The 16,877-nt window shown below is 54.0% G+C and overlaps 1 protein-coding gene across 3 annotated transcripts in view; it reads left to right on the top strand.

Moving 5' to 3' along the window:
* Positions 1-16,877, top strand: part of AFAP1 (actin filament associated protein 1) — a 155,119-nt gene that overhangs the window by 128,131 nt on the left and 10,111 nt on the right. For 2 of the 3 annotated variants that reach the window (XM_057705777.1, XM_057705778.1), the window contains 4 exons: positions 2,513-2,630; positions 8,311-8,425; positions 12,008-12,172; positions 13,793-13,983. In XM_057705777.1, coding sequence (XP_057561760.1) covers positions 2,513-2,630; positions 8,311-8,425; positions 12,008-12,172; positions 13,793-13,983 — 589 coding nt within the window. Of the gene's footprint in view, positions 1-2,512; positions 2,631-5,516; positions 5,784-8,310; positions 8,426-12,007; positions 12,173-13,792; positions 13,984-16,877 lie in introns of all 3 variants that reach the window. The other variant, XM_057705779.1, reaches the window with a different exon arrangement.

Below are 16,877 nucleotides of genomic sequence, written 5' to 3'. Positions count from 1 at the left end.
AGACGCGAGAGGACACGTGCTGGATGTCCCGCTCACGTGAGGCACCAGAGCAGGCAAAGCCACAGCGGCAGGAAGTGGGGTGGTGGGTGGGGAAGATGACCGATGCTGGAGACAGGTGGCGGTGACGGCTGTACAACAGTGTGGATGCACTTGGCACCCCGGAACTGTCCACTTCAAAGTGGTTAAGAGGCTAGCATTTCTGTTACGTATATTTTACCAATATATATGTTTTTTTCTATGTCTTCTGTTTTTGGTTTAACACATGGCATATAGTCTCTTATCTCATTTCCACTTTGCTTTGTGGCTGAAAATCCTATTATAGGAAGAGTGCCAGGCCAGAAGGCGAGGGCCTCTTGCTTGGTCTTGGATCCATGTGCCGTTTCAGGCCCAGGTCCCCTCTGTGAGGTGAGGGGCAGCCCAGCTGGTGGCCGAGATCTCTTCCAGCTGGGACAGGACTTCCTGTGTGTCTGTGACCTCCGTTTATGTCCTGTGGGTCAGAAGCATCCTGTTGGTGTCTATTCCGAGTGAGTGAGCTTCCGTCCTACCCCTCATGGTCCACGCTCCTTCCTGGCCTCTGTGTCCCCCGTGTGAGTGCCAGGCTGGGCTCCAGAAACCAGGGACACAGACCAGGCAGGAGACAGCCCCTGGGCAGGGGGCCGGCTGCCAGGACGCAGAACCCATCCGGGTGTCCGTGCCTGCAGGCAGTGGAGTGCCCAGGCCACAGGCGCTGGACGGGGAGGGCGTGGTCATCCCATGTCCTACCTGTCACTCACCAAACCCCACCCCCAAAACGCCCTCAAACGGGATGTTTAAACCAGAACACTTTAAATAGGTATCTAAAACAAGGCGAATCTTTCTTTCTTGTGTTCTTTCTTTTCTACACATTATCTTATCCAAAATATACGTTAGTGTATTTTAAGGATAGACTAGTGATATATATTTTTGTATCAGAAAAAAAGCAAGGAGAGTTATTTTGTGAAGGAAGGAGTCGTGTCTAGGGCGGGACTCGCCGCGCGTCCTGTGTTCTCCCAGCAGAGGGCAGCACGTGCACCTGCGCCGCCTTGCAGCCGCGGGGCTGGGCGGGTGGAAACTGCCGCTTTGAGGCCGCCGGGGGCCGACTCCTCGCAGCCCCTTCCGCATTCTGTTCGGAACCAGGAGTCCCAGTGTAGCTCGTTGCAAGACCCCTTGTCAGGGAGGCAGTTCTCACCCTCCCCCTTGCTGCCCTCACTTTTTCTCACGTGCTCTCTTTTTTATTCACGTAGTTACCGTAGAAAGGTAAGATCCCAAGAAGAAGCAACATTTGAAAAAAAATTATTTTTTACTTTCAGGCTGTTTTAGTTTTCCCGATTAGGGGAAAATTTTATCCAGGTCGTTTCTTCCCTAGGCGTTGAGGCTTTGCATTTATAACATCAGGAGCGAACCACTCACGCAGCCCTTCCTCCCGCATTCACTCCTCCGTTCCCGCAGCTCGCGTTTGCCGAGCACCTGTTGTGTGCCAGCCGCCGCCCAGGGCACGCCGCGCCCAGCTGGCAAAGGCCGTGTCCTGCTGAAGCTCACGTCCTGGTGGGGAAAGCCGACGGCGGACGCACGGTTATGTGATGTGACAGGTGGTTGGGAGTGGTGGGAAGGACTGGGGGACAGGACAGGGACACAGAGCTGGGAAGTGGGGCGATTGGGAAGGCGTCTTAATGGAGTTGCCCCCGAGACCGGAAGGAGGAGGGGTCTCGGAGGAGAGCTGCAGGCCGAAGGTGGGGGGCCTTGGCCAGCGCGCGAGAGCCCGCAGGAGCCTGGGCTGGAGGGCGGGAGGCACGGGGCGGGCGGCCGCGGACACGGGAGCCCCTGGAGGCTTTGAGCAGAGTCCTGCCTCCCACGGGATGGAGGTGGCCGCTGTCAGAGGCTCCCGGCAGGTCAGGGCCGTGAGGGGCAGAGGGGACGGTGGGTAGTGCCACTGGACAAGCACTGAGGACTCAAGGAATGCTGTAGGGTAAACGCTCTAAAGTGCTTATAGAACAGGGTCTGTGCGCTTCCCCTGAAAAAATCCAGAGGGCCAGAACTTCAGCACTGCAGGCCAGATGGTCTCTGCCTTTAGAATTAATAGGCTCATGAAAGAGGCATGTGAAGAAATAAAGGCAGCCACAGGTGATTCGTTACGGAAGAGTCCAGGTGAAGAAGGATGCTCCAGCAAGGCTTTATGGACAGAAGCAGGCCGGAGCCCCTGCTGTAGACTGCTGATGGTACGGCAGGTGGTTACTTGCCGAGTCCCGGCCGCGCGGGCCTGGCTCTGTGCAGCCAGCAGGGTGGTCACCGGCCTGGGCCGCAGTCCTGCGGGCGGGCGGTAGGTGTCCTGTCCTGCAGGTGCGGAGCCTGCCCCGTGGCTGTAGGAGCGCCCACTTCTGCCTGGGTCCTGACACCGCTCTACCCCGCAGCCTCGGACCGAGCCCGAGCGTCCACCGGCGCCCCCGGAAGGCGTGGTCATCGGCGGGGAGGGTTGTCACTGTCTCCTCTCTTTCAGCTTCCTGAACAGGCGTGTTCTGTCCACGAACCCATACGTAGGGAGCACCGCCAACGGCTACGCGCACCCCAGCGGGACGGCGCTGCACTACGACGACGTCCCCTGCATCGGCGGCTCGGTGAGTGCCCGCGCAGAGCGAGGCCAGCCGTGCGGGGAGGCGGGGCTCTGCCACTTACACCCTCCCTTCTGTCCAAGTGAGAGAACGCGTCTTTTACGCTCAGAGGCAAGAGGAAAACTCCACCCCGTCTCTCTCGTTTTCGAGACCCCGTTCATCTTAATGCACGTTTGAGCACGTAGGTAATCGGACACCAGTAGACAGTGTGTCATTCTTGTCAATGCCATTAACTAAACACCGTCAGAAGTCATGATCAGAAAGGTGTTGCTGAGGGGTAATGACCTTCCCGCCAGCCCCAGGCACCTTCCCGCATCCGCAGGGTGGACTCAGTGTAGCTGGGACCCGCGTCTAGTGGAGGAGGAAGGGGGGTGGGAGGAGGCGGCGGCGGCCGGCCTGGCAGGGACGTGCTCGGGTGCAGGTTAAGATGAAAGGGGCTTGGCTTGTGTTAGGACGTGGGTGTCGGGGTGCGGGCAGACTTTGAAATCCTGTCCCAGCTGCACAGCCCATGGGATGGAGTCCTGTCTGAGTCCAGGGTGGTCGGGGGTGGCCGGGACATGAGCGCTATCCCACAAGAGCACGTGAGGCCCAGTCAGTCTCCTCCTTGCCCTGCCTCCCCATTCCCAGCACCACCTTTGCCTCGGGGTCTCCAGGGCCGGAGGGGGTCTGGCACCCACTGTGGCTGTAGCTGTCCACCCTGCACAGAGGCTCGGGGAGCCCCGTGCTCGGGGAAGCCCGTGGTGGCCTGACAGGAGCAGGTCCCGGTCTGGTCACTGCGCCTCTGCGTCCTGGTCACTGCGCCCGTTCCAAGGGGACCCGGCTCTTGGCCTCCCTCGCTGGTCTTGACCAGAACCTCCCCCTCCTCGGAGACCCGACCGGCACCCCAGCCTCGTACGACAGTCTGCTCCTCCGAGCCTGTGATGTCAGCGCCAGCATCTTTGGAAGGATAACACGCAGACCTGTCTCCGAATCTTCCTGCCCGAAGGCGCCCTCGTGTACCTTTCCCCAGAGGGGTTTCTCCCCATGCACGTGGTTTAGAGAAATCACAGACCTACCCAGACGCCGGTCTAGTTCCCCCACCCTTTCTTTCCCTTTAATACTGCACGGGTTCAGGCACCCCCAGGAATGAGCTTTCTTTAGGTCAAGTGCAGGTTAAGCTGGTTTGTAAATGAAAAGCTGCCGTTCTCCAAGGCTCTGCATCTAGGAATCACTTCTTTGTGTACGTCCCTGAGTGGGCAGCACAGGTGATTAAGACAGAGCTTCCTGTGCTCCGTGTGCGGCCCTCTTGCTTGTTAAGGGCTTCCTTGAAGTTCTGGCCTCTCTTTAAACTACTGTTCTACTTGCCGGGCTCTGTGACCCGGCCCTCTGTTTTAGGGGAAGCTTCATTTCTCAGTTTTATTAAGTTCTTACTTTTGAGCCAATACCTGACATTTTAGCAGTGTTTCAGCTTCAGTAATTCTCACCCATACAGCGTTCCCCCTGAGGCCTAGGTGAAAGTGAATCTCAGAAAGGACCTTCTGACAGGCACGCACACACTTTTAATCTAGAAGTTCTGTGGAGTTTGTTTTCTAAGTCTTCCATGTGACTTAATCCTTTGGTATTTTAGGAAAATGATAGTCTGGTCTAGACCATCTTAATAACCCTGGACAGATATATGCTGGGCTGTGATTATGAAACTCTCACATCCACGTTTATCTTCATGTAGCGTTATTTTTAGGGTGTAGATAGGTCCCCGGCACCACAAAAATAGACACACTGAAGTGATTGCAAAGGAATAAAAACACTCCTACTATGAAATTTTAAGCCTTTCCTATTTTTATAACAAAAGCCTGTAATTACATTCTGGCAGAAAGGAACTCTGCAAGAAGGATATAAAAATAGAGGAAAAGAAGCATAGTATATGAATTAATATTTTCTCTTTTTTTAAAAAAAATGCAAAGCAATTTATAAAGACCTTTAAAACTTAAAAGAATGTGGCTGTGGTTGTGAGTTTGGGTTTTAATTTATACTTTAATGCCCATGTTGTAAAGTGGCTTGTAGCTATTTTAATCCTTGGTAAAAAGGTTTTCCACTAAAGTTAAATGCCATTATATCAATTACAGTTTGAAACGCCCTCTTTTCTGTGATGGTTTGACTTCTTTCTTTTAATAACCTGTGTTTTTGGGTTACTGCATTTTCTTCAGGCCTAACCAAGTATGGAACGCGGGAGATGCTGACCGTCACGTGACCCATAGAACGTAAATCCCCGATGCCCGCGTGGAGGGCTTGGAAGGACGGAGGTGGCCTGGCATCGAGCCCCTCGTCCTACCCTGGGGGAGCCCGAGGCTCAGACCCCCAGTAGTGTGTAGTTATGAGCACAGCTCTTCATCCAGCTCTGCCTCTTACAGCTGTGTGACCTCTCTGCCTCAGTTTCCCCCCACTTCATAAGATTCTTATGAGAATGATGAGAGTCAGTTTTACTGTGAAATAAGATAAAGTGCTTTGCTGGGATCTTAGTGTGTTTTCTCAATAGGACCAGAGCCCTGGGTCTCTGGATGGACCCCAGTCCAGCATCCTTTCCTCACATCACATTGCTTCAGCTTTCTGTGTCAGGAGGGCTTCTGAAAGCTGGTTCTTTAAAGAAATGTCAGACCTTTTTTATCCCCCTTGCTTTAACAAACAAAACAAAAATGTCATAATCCAGTGACCCTGGGGACGACTTGAGGAAAAAAATCCCTTTCCCTAAGTCCCCAGAGGTAGAAAGGTTCTTCTGAACCAGTCCACCAGGCGTGTGTGTTGTATTGGTAACACCCGTGGGGGGCTGTGCACGTGTGCGGGGTGCCTGCTGATAACATCTCCGTGTGCTTTGCTTCCTGCGGCTGAGGCGCTAACGACAAGCTGTGTGTATTCCAGTGGGGACCCGACGACGGCCTTCCCGCTCCCCGAGGCCGCGGCCTGGGAGAAGAGGCGCTCTATGATAACGCCGTGCTGTACGATAACTTGCCGTCTCCGAAAATCTTTGCTCGCTGCCCCCCTGCTGACAGGAAGGCTGCGAGGCCGTCTCCTGACACACTGTCCTGTAACCACTACAAACACCCTGCCTCCTCCGGCCTGCCTTCCTCCCCGTCTGTCACTAACACCTCTTCTCTGGGGAGGGCGTCTCTCGGGCTCGGCTCACAGGTACAGCATCTCATTCCGTCTTCCAGAATAGTCTCAAGTCGCGGTCCTCCTGCAGGGCTTTGCCGCGGGAGCCCGTTCACCAGCTTGTGGGCAGTGGGCCCCCTCGAGGGTAAAGCACAATTTTTTTCCCCCAACTAGAATGTAACCTGCAGATACGCTCAACGTTTGGCCACCCGGGCGCGGGTGAAATACAGTGAGTCCCCTGCATACGCACCTCCAAGTTGCGAGCTTTCAAAGATGCGAACGTGGCCCTGTGTGCCAGCTGTTGTACGGCACTGCTGTGCGTTTCAAGTCCTGTACTGTAAGATGAGGAACGTTCTCTTTATTTTTTGTGTTTGTTTGTATTATTTGTGTGAAATGTATTATAAACCTATTGCAGTACAGTACCACATAGCCGAGTGTGGTCGTTGGGTACCTGGGCTAACTTTGCTGGACTTAGGAACAAATTGGACTTAGGAACGCGCTCTCGGAACAGGACTCGTCCGTATGTAGGGGACACACTGTACGCCCAGCTAGTTCATGGTTTACGTTGTGTATTTCTGTGCCTGCCTCTCTTTCCATTCTCGGAAAATTCCCCAGTGAGTTCTGTGAATTATGGCCACTAAAGGCAAAGACGGGAAAGAGGATGGGGCAGTAAAAGTTTTCAGAAGATTTTTGAACTGCAGGTTCCTTTGCTGTGTTTCCATAACACGTAAGTGAGGAATGGTGGCCTCCCCCTGGCAACTGCTTTTTAATCTTTAAACATTAAATAGGATTATTCAGAGAACGACAGTATGTTTCCGTAATGACTATAAAAGTATACTTCCGGAAACCGAGTAGATGATAAGGATTTTGGATTATCAATGAAGGGTCCGTAACATTGACATTGAGCCGTTGTCCATCCCACACCTCACATTTGTGACAAATGCTAATATTTCAGGGCAAATATTCATTTGTTTTCATGCACTTCAACCTAAGAATTTTTTACACCTTGCATAAAGATCTAAGCACCACATGAAAGGATATTCTATGAACGTAAAGTGGAGGGGCACGTTTTAAATTATTTTCTTTTCCCTCCATTTTTGGGGTAATCTTAAGAAAATGATGAATGCCAAGTAAGATGCTAGAATTTCAGAGAGTGGTAGCTTAGAGCGGTTCTTTCAGAACAATTCTTTTCATCCAAATCACATGGGAAGATTTTTGCTAGTTTTTTATTTATAACAACACTTGGAGACTCTGATCCAGTGAGTCTGAGGGCCCCAGGCCGATGTATAGTCAGACATGGGAGCCATTGGCTTCTAGTGTTCTGTGAGTACTTAGGTGAGAAGTCTCGTGGGGCGTGTGTGTCACTAAGTGACAGTTCCTCTGGCAGCGTATCCATCTGTCTTTTCAGTGGTACTGGAGTTCCCTTGGATACAGATTACGGGACAGAATATACTGTCTTGCACATTTGGGTTGTCCCACGATTAGTTTGGAATCATTTGATATGTGGTTCATGTATGTTTGTATTTCATGCTTTTTTCTTTTAAGTTGGAAACACACCTGCAAGTTGAATTACAGTACCTTTAGTTTTCAGGTCCATATTTGGCCACTTGAATGGGTACCTGCTGTTTAATGGAGAGAGCGCACACTTACCACACACCTACCATGTGTGTGCTATAGGTGTGTGTGCTGTGTCATTTAACCTTCTTAGGAACCCTGTGGGAGGCATCAGTATCTTTCCATTTTTAAATGAGCACACGGAGGTTCAGAAAGCTTTAGTGACGTGCTCAGCGCCTCCTGTGATGGAGTGGGAATTTGAAGCCCCCCAAACCCAGGCCACAACAGTAAGAAATGTGGTGTCATGAGGAGCCCAGGCTTGGACGTGTACAGTCGGCTTTTGCCATCCTGCTGGGTTTATGACCCAACTAAGGTATACACACGTCACTTAAGCAAAATGCAACACAGGTCGGCTTGCAGTTATCCAAGAAGTAAGGGTATGTTGAATTCTTTTAAAACCTGTGTTTAGTTAAAATTTAGTTCATGCTATTTCTATACTTTTCTTCCTTCCTCAGACCCCATCAAAAGGTATTTGTTTATCCAGTTAGGACGTCAGTATAAAGTCCTGGAAGTTGAACTCTTAAGTGCATGGTCGTGCTACTTTCCCGAAGAGCATTCTTCTAAAATAAAAGCTGTTTATCTTTGCAAACATAGACTTTTAGTAATCTCAACCAAAAGCTCTCAGATACCCACTGTCTGTGCCAGTTTCTTAATCAGCGTGTGTGATCTCCTGGCAGAAATTGGCTACTTTTGGTGATGCCTTCCAACTGAAGACATCCTAGTGTTCCTCATTTGCTTTGAACCTCAGTGCTAACACCTTCTTAGCTGCTCCGGGAAAGTCACAGCAGTGCAATGTTGGGAGACCAAATTGGTTTTCTACCACTTGCATTTTTTTTCTGTCTATGCTGTGTTCTACTTAAAGAGTCAGAGTCTGAAACAATTTACTGCTAAAAAACCCCAAGGCTTTTGTCTGTCTGTTTTTAGTTCTCTCATATGTTTATTTCAACAGGTGAAGAGTAAAAAGCCCCCGGTGGCATCCACTGGGGTTACGGGAAAAAGCAAGGCTCCAAGCGGTCAGCTAAAAAAAGCTGATTCTGCGGCTGGCGTGAAGCGGACGCCTTCAAGTAAGTTGATCCTCGATTTCCTGCGTTCTAGCTTCGGGTGCAGTGTGCGGAGTTGGGGCTGTAGAGCCACCTTCCTTCCTCCCCTGCACAGGTGGATAACGCCGGGTGGGGGGCCAGCTGCAGAGATGGAACCGTTTGCATCCACACCCTTCCTCATTTCCTGGGTTGAAGAATGGCCACGATTTTTAACCCAGCTTTTATTTTACGACTGTTGCATATACAAGGATGGACAAAGCTGGTTGAACTGTGGAACTGGCCACGCGTATTTACGTGTGAGGCAGCTGTGGGCGCAGGTGGCGGTGCTGCTGGGAGTGGCCCTGGACCGTGGGTCGGGACACCTCGATTTGTGTCCGTGATCTGCTGACTGAGGGAGTGACTTGGGTTGAGTCACGTCAACTCTCTGAACTCAGCCTCTGTGTGTTCGGGGTGTAGACGGGCGGCTGCCGTGGTTTCTGTGGCTGAAATCATTGGGGTGCCGCCTCGTGTCCCTGGGCACGGGGGACTGTCAGCATCACCTGTAAGGAAGTCTTGCTCCCGCCGTGCATCCTAGCCTTCAGCCCGCCGTGATTTCTCTCCTCCCGTGTCGTTCTCCTGGCCACTTACTTAGGGCAGTGTCATCACCTACCCCGTCGTGCAACTGGAGACACAAGCTCAGCAAGATGGTGCGCTTCCCCGAGGTCTCACCGCTGGCAAATGACAGACCCGGTGTGAGCACCAGGCTCGCAGCCTCCGGAGCTGGCAGGGGCTGGACCGGGCAGGGGCGCAGCGGGACTCCAGTGAGGCAGCCCGTCTGCGCGCCCAGCCTCCTTCCCGATCTGCAGGTTCATGACTGGGGGGTACTGGGACTGGGCTGTGTTTGCATTTGCTCTAGCCCTGGCTGTGTTGGGTGGATTCCTCTTCAGCCATCCAGCCCAGCAGTGTCTGTTCGTTCCAGGCCTCTGCTCGCTGTGGGGCTGCAAAGATAAGATACAGCAGTGGCCGTCGAGGGGGACCGGTCCAGCCAAGGGTCCCACACGCAGACGCAGGCTAGACGGGCCCCAGCACAGGCTCTCACCAGGCTCAGGAGCTCCTTGATGGGTGTGGGCCTGTCGGGGACACTTTCCAGGGGAGGAAGATGGGAGTTCGTTAGCCTCGAGTGTGAGTTTGATGTGGACACCTTGTGAACCTGGCTCAGCGTCCCTGGTGGGCCAGGCTCCCTCCAGGTAGCAGCCCTACGCCAGGTGACATGTCACCCGTAGGCTGACCTCCCCGTGTGCCTGGCGATTGGATTTCAGAGTCAGAGAGCACACGGGGCGGGTGCAAGGTGGCCTTGTCCTGGGCCTCATGCGTGGACCAGCCCGCCGTCGTCCCCCAGGGCCCGCACTCCCGCCCCGAGGCAGCTGTGTTGTCTTGGCATCCACTCACCTGGGCGTCCCTGCTTCTCAGAAACACGTCTCCAGCAGCCGATTGGGCTACACCCTCATCCTCATCGTTCGTTTAATGTGGTTTTTTTACCTTATTTTTCTGGCAAATCTTCCTTCCTTTACACAGTTGGGGGTGTTTATAGTCACTTAAAATTTTAGGGTCACCCACTTGTGGAGGGGAGGTGGGGGGAGGAACGTGTCTGAAAAGCTTTGTTACGTGGGACCGAACCGCAGGAGTCTGTCTCTGTGGCATCCCTCTCTCAGCACCTGTGCTTATTTTCTTTCTTAGATGGTTCGTTCCTTTATCTTGCGGGACCTTCTGTAGGGAATTTTTATTAACTTTGGTGACAGCCAATGGCGAAAAAAGAGAAAAATAATTGCATTCTGTGTTCTTGCTAAATTCAGCTAGTTGCATTATAGCCTGGGTGGGGTTTATTGCATGGGGACCAAATGATGTGGAAGGTGGTAGGTGGCTGCGTACAGCTTGGATCAGAGATGAGTGGACAGAGTTTGGACTTTGCTCTGTTTGTGGACCATGTGGTTACGCGAGCCACTAAGAGCCATGCTTTTGTTTCAGGTTGTTGATCTGGTCACCCTCATACTGAGATCCTTTTACTGTCATTCTGTGTGTGGGGTTGGTTGGTGTTTAGGGAGGGGAAGATGGAGAAGGCAGTGATGACTTTGTACCTGGCTTCATAAATGCAGTGTTCATGCAGTCACGATGGTTTGCATTGCGAGAACCGGTGCGTTCAGCACTTAGGACTGGCGGTACAAACGGCTAGAAATGGCTCACCATTGTCTGGCAGAGTGGACAGGGTTCGGGGGCTCCATCACCACTGACAGGGATGAGATGAGAGCTGCCGGGGGGGTGTCCCCCACGGCCCAGGCGGCACAGCGTTCTGTCAGAGGGGTTTCCCTACATGTGTGGAATTTCTTTTTAACCCCAGAGGGTGGCCCTCAGCACTTCCGCTTTACAGAGAGTGAAGCTGAGCCTTTGGGGGGCTAATTGCTTGTCCACACAGTGGCCTCTTCCCTGGCCCACTGCCTTTATTATTAACCATCACACCGCCCTCCACGGCTTCTCCCAGAAGCTGTTTCCCGTCTAGTGAGGGAGTCAGACGTGCAGATAAGCCGCCACGGTGTGTCGTGGAACGTGAGCTCGCGGCTGCAGGAGGTGCAGGAGGCCTCGCGCCGTCATCAGGGGTGAGCCCTTAGCTGTCAGGAGTCTCCGGGAGAAGCTGCAGAATTGTGAGCCCTTACTGTTATGGAAAGGCCAGAATAATTCGAGCACAAGAGCATGGGGTCAGGATTTTAACGGTATTAACTACTGGTGCGACGTGGGCCAAATCTCCAGATTTTCCTTGAGGCTAGTTTCCTCTTCATTCATTCGCTCTTTTTGTTTAATGAGCATTTACATAGTGCACATTCTGTGCTTGCTCAGAGTTCTGTGTAAGTATTACCTGAATCCTCAGAACAACCCCCGTGAATTACCTGCTCTCATCACCCCCACTGCGCAGATGAGGAACCTGAGGCACAGATGAGGTGCCTTGTTGAAGGTCACACGGTGCAAGTGCCAAGCTGGCATTCCCACCCCGGCGGTCTCCAGACACTGCTCTGGGGGCCCCTGCATCTCTGATTTGCTCCCTCCCTCAGTGGGTAGTTATCGTGTGCTCCGTCCACGCAAGTACCCACCCCACCGGAGGGGGCATCGCTGCCCTGAGGTCCGCAGGAGTCTGACGGCACAGTTGTGAGGATCAGACGGATGGTGTGATGGAAGTGTTTTGAAAAATGCAGAGAACTGCACACATCAAGAGATTATTTCTGATGTTGATGTTGATGGACCCCCCCCTCTCTTTTTCAGATTACAGAATGCTCTGTTCACTCCTGACCTTACTGAAGATTATGCATTGCATGTGGCAAAGGGAGGCATTAAAGGAATTTCCTAATTTTCTATTTTCATTTAAAAATTTTGTTTCAATGAACATTGCATAATCTGCACTGGTCACTTTTCTGCTTGTTCAGACCTGTCCTGTTTTTCTTGTTGAATTAGCCAGATAACTAGCTTTGAGTTTATCTTACTGTGTTGGCTGATTAAACGAGCTTTATGAATTACCCTGTCATCTGCTTGGTTAAACCTAATTTCCTATTGATGTTTTTCTGTCGTTGCTGTTTTTTTAAGATGCTGACCAGTACAAATATGGCAAGAACCGGGTAGAAGCAGATGCCAAGCGGCTGCAGGCCAAAGAGGAGGAGCTGCTGAAGAGGAGGGAAGGCCTGCGGGACAGGCTGGCCCAGCTGCGGAAGGAGAGGAAGGGGCTGAGGGCCGCCATCGAAGTGAACACCGGTATGGGGACCCTGCTTGTGCTGGGGCTGGAGTCTAGGCTTACCCTGCTCCGCCCATGGGGTCTGAACCTCATGAGGCGCTCGTCTTAGAAAGACCGTGTCCTCCCATGCAGTGCTTCCTGCAGTTTGGAAGCCTTGCCGGTAAGCCCAGGGCAGGTGCCAGGGTGTGGAATACGGACCAGGCAGGAGGAGGCCGGGCCTGGCAGGGTTGGTACCGGGGAGCTGTCCCAGCCTCGGGTGCTGACAGCAGGGGTTGTCGGGGGCTCAGGGCTCAGGAGTTGTGGTCACTGTGTGTGATGGGTGGTGTCTCAGCAGGAGGACAGGTAATATTCAGAAGCCCAGTTGAGAGGTCTCTGCGGGGGTAGCAGGAGCCCTCCATTCCCGGAGGACAGACTGATGAGGGCAAGATGGTGATGGATTCGTGGAAGGGACTAGGGGAAGAGGCCGGGGAGTGGGAACCGCCCTGAGAGAGGGAGAAAGAGGGAGACCGGGGTGAGGCCCGGAGCCGTGTCTCTGGGCCAGGCTGTCTGTTCTCGGAGGCGGGAGCTGAACCTGTGGTTCCTGATCCTGGCGGTGGGGCTGCTGAAATGTGTGTCCCCTCAGCTCAAGACTGAGTCCGATCCTGGGGCAAGGCCGACTCTTTAGATTTTGATGTTTTGGCCTCAGGGTGGGGGGCGGGGGGCGAATGCAGAGACCAGGATGGTCCCCAGGGGAAGGACCTGCTTTCCAGCAGCTTCTGTGCGGGAGGAGTTGGCGTCTAGACAGCAGTTAGTCGTCAGCTCCAGCCATCATGACTTTGTGCCTAAATGATTTTTAAGAAGGAAAGTGCTTTCAGAGTTTAAAGAATGGGAAGTGGGGTGTAAGCTGGTCCAAGACAGCCTATGGGAGGGGCAGGAGGTGGTCTCTCTCTTGAGGTGCCCCTGGGGGATCAGAGGAGCTTCCAGGTCATCAGGACAGGAGTAGATTTTCTCCCCACTGTTATTTCCAGTTTGCAGGATAGTGAAGACAGAAAGATTAGACCAGCTTTGGGCCTCGAGAAAGAGACTGGTGCTGCCGGGCACTAGACCACGCCCACAAGTCGGTTAACTGTGGGATCAGTTTCCTCATCTGTCCAGTGGGCACATTGCCTGCCTACTGATGTCACTGTAGCACATTTGAAATAAGATCAATAAAGCAAACATGCCGTATTCTACGCAGATGCAGGCTGTACTGTGTCTTGACCATAGGGGCAAATTAGATGACTCAATAGTAGAAAAATTAGAACAGAAAAATATTTGGACTTTTCAAGTCAGTGGCACTTTTGAAGACCACCTAGTCCAAGTTCCTCATTTTAAAATGAGAGTACTGGGGCCCGGACCCTAACTCCTGGCATTTGTGAGAACCACGGTCCCGTGCTTCCTGGTCCGTATTCTTCCAGCTGCAGCAGAGGGGAGCAGTTAGGAGGGGACCCTGCTCCCTTCAGGAAGAGCTGGGTTTGAGTTTTGTGGGCAGGACCCTAGGCAGGGGTGCTCAGCCCCCCCAAATCGTGCCGAGCTCCTTGTAGGGGCACCGAATGTCCGTCCTCAGATATTTTGAAGTCTTTGCCTTTGGCTGGAGCAACCGCGTTTGTCTGGGGTTTCAGGCAGGAAGACCCAGGTGACCCTGGAGGAGAAGCTGAGGAAGCTGGAGGAGGAGTGCAAGCAGAGGGAGACGGAGCGCGTCAACCTGGAGCTGGAGCTGACGGAGGTCAAGGAGAGCCTCAAGAAGGCGCTGGCTGGCGGCATCACCTTGGGGCTGGCCATTGAGCCCCGCTCAGGGACATCGAGCCCGCAGGTAATGTGCGCCGCTGCCCGGGAGAGGCACGGGGCGCCCCACCCCGCGGCGTTAGCGCCACGCAGACGCAGCTGACCCGTCCGCTTCAGACACTTTCCTCCGCTGTGTTTTAAGTTCACGGACGTGGAATTTTCTTATCTCTTTTGCTGAACTTTTTTAAAGGTGGTGGAAACACTGAGTCTATTTTCTTCCCTTTTGCAAAATCTGAGTATGAGAAGTACGGTTGTTTTTGTCTCTTCTGCACCACGTCCTAATCTGATGCCGGTTCAGTAGATAGAAACCTTCATTCAATGTGGCAAAATTTTAAAAATGTCTAGCACGTCCGCCCTGAGAGTCATGCCTGGTGCCGGGGACACGGAAATGAGTGAAACTGTCTATACCCTCGGAATCTAACCGAACGGACGGAGTCACTTTTCAGACATGGATGAGCACCTTGAGTGATTTGCCACGCACTCTCTCGTTGGAGAACTGGCTGTGGTCTTTCTCACGAGCTGTTCCGTGAGCTAGACGCGATAGCTTCTGTTCCGCAGCAGAGCTGGAGGCCCAGAGAACTTGCCTAAGAGCACAGCCTGGGCCGGCCCCTCCTGCAGCACCAGGGCTGGGGTTGGGGACGGGGCACACGCTGGCGAGGTTCCTGGGCTACGGGTATGTGCAGCGCTGTGGTCCCACCGCCCACCTCGCCCCCCAGCAGCGGGCACCTTGTTCTCCCATTGTCCGCAGAGACCATCTCAGAACTTCCCCAGTCGCCTGTCCCTCTCCGGCCACCACCCTGCGCTTTCAGAAGATGCCCCCCCCACCCCCGCCACTTGGCAGTGCGAATTCCAGCAGCAAGGTTGGGGCTCCCACCACCAAAACCGTGGTACCAGCCGTGCCTCCCGCTCTTTGGGGCACAGCGTAGCGGAGGGTTAGGAAAGCAGCCTCTGCGAGCAGAGAGGCCAGGAGTCAAGGTTACGTCCCTTCTCTCGGCCTTGATTTCCTGTCTGTGAAACGGGGATGGTGCTGTCACCTCCTGCAGGAGCTGCTGTGTGTGTGAAAGCTCTGGGCACAGCACCTGGGCCAAGAGAGTGTCGCCCACTTGTTTGCACGTTCACCCGCTCATCTGTGTATCTTCCTTCATCCAAGAAATTGGATACGTGTGCCCTGTGCCCCGTCTGCGTGCCAGAAGTGGTTCCAGGTGCAGCGGGGCACCTCGTCGATGAGAATCTCTGCCTCTGTGGAGCTCGTATTCTAGCCCAGGAAAGCACACTCACGTCAGGCGCTGAAAGGTGCTGTGGGGAGCAGTCCAGCAGGGGAGGGGGCTTCCTCTCAGTGTCCAGCGGAACCAGGCACCACAGGTGCCGTAAGGTGGCCGGTCCTGCCTGGAGAGCGGTGGCAGGGCTGCGAGCGCGGGCCCTGTGCGGCAGCGGTCTGTCCCTGGGGACCCTTGTCGGGGGCAGACTGGAGGCGAGGAAGCCCCTTGACCTCTAGGAGGGGCCTGAGGATCCACTGGCATCGCCGCCCTTGGGCCTGCTGGATGGAGATGAGGCTGCAGGCCCCGCCCCTGCAGGCCCCGCCCCCTGCAGGCCCTGCCCCCTGCTGACCCCTCAGGCACCTGCCTTGCACCCTCCTGTATCTGCCCCCTCCTCCCTCCTCGCTTCCTTCAGAACATCGGCAGAGGCTGTAGATTCCGCCCCGGCCCCATGTCCCCTGCAGCTACTGTCCTGTGTGCCCAGGTGTCCACTCACTCAACCCTGCGCTACAGCTGCCCCAGAACTGCCTTCACTGACGTGACCTCAGCCCTCACCTCCCCAGGTCTGGATGTCTTCAGGCACCACTCGCCGCTGTCTGGGGTGACCCCACATTCTCCAGGACGCTCTCTTCCTCTTGAGGGGTCTCCCACTCGCCCCCTCTCATCAGGTCTCCTTCCTTGTGCCCCGGCTGGGGGTGCAGGACCGGCTTGATCAAGCTCCTGCTCTCAGCCCTCCGGGCCCCTCCTCAGACCTCGGTGCCGTCATCTGCCCGGCGTGCAGCTCTCTGCCTGGTCCCCACCCCGAACACATCCTCGGAACAGCGGCCCGTTAGGCAGACCCCTCCTAGAGCAGGGTCACGGGCTGCCCTCCTCAGAGCCCAGCTCAGCCTCACGGGGGTGGATGGCCTTGTTCTCGCCTCCTGCCAGCTGCTGCACCCCCAACCCCTCAGCTAGTGTGGCCTTTGCAGGCACTCCCAAGGACGAGCATATGGGGAAAGCTGGGTGCCGGGGACCTGTGGTCAGTAGCCCCCAGAGGGGTTCTACGCAACCTGTTTGAATGGTCATTGAAACACCGTTCTCCTAAAATGACGTTCTGTGTGGTCTAACCGGTATTTTAAGTCACACGTTACACAGCACGAGTGGGGAGAGGTCAGTCATCAGAGGCTTCATTTGGGGACAGCACAGCAAATTGCCGACTTTTTCCCCCCTAAGAGCACCTTGTAATCTCACGTGGGGACTTGGCCACTGCAGATTCACTTTGTTCCATCTTGAGTCTTGCTCTGGCCCGCAGAGACCATGCTGTAAACAGCTGGGAATCCTTGGTGTTGATGCGTTTGCTCACTGCAGGGCTGGAGCCTGCGGGCGCGTGCCCCGTCCTGGTCGCCGGTGGTTTCTGCTCCTGGTGCTGCCATGGAGGAGCTCCTTGAAATTGGAGAGCTCTGCACATGTGTTCACGGGGGAGAGCCCATGCCGAGCACGGAGGATGTGGCCTGGACTCCTCCACTCCCTCCCCACTGAGGCTGGCAGGGGAGAGGGCCCTTCAGAGCCTTGGACTTTCCACCTGTGAAATAGATACTTTAAAGCTGCTCTTAGAATGGGGCTCTGCGAGGTGGTCCTTGTTACTCTTGTTACCGTTTTTGCCTATTTCTAGAACCCATTTTGTTCT

Source organism: Hippopotamus amphibius, chromosome 13 (assembly GCF_030028045.1).
Source record: "Hippopotamus amphibius kiboko isolate mHipAmp2 chromosome 13, mHipAmp2.hap2, whole genome shotgun sequence".
In the NCBI taxonomy this organism is placed as follows: domain Eukaryota; kingdom Metazoa; phylum Chordata; class Mammalia; order Artiodactyla; family Hippopotamidae; genus Hippopotamus; species Hippopotamus amphibius.
The sequence above is the reverse complement of the archived record's forward strand: the minus strand, read 5'-3'. Positions and strand labels throughout refer to the sequence as shown.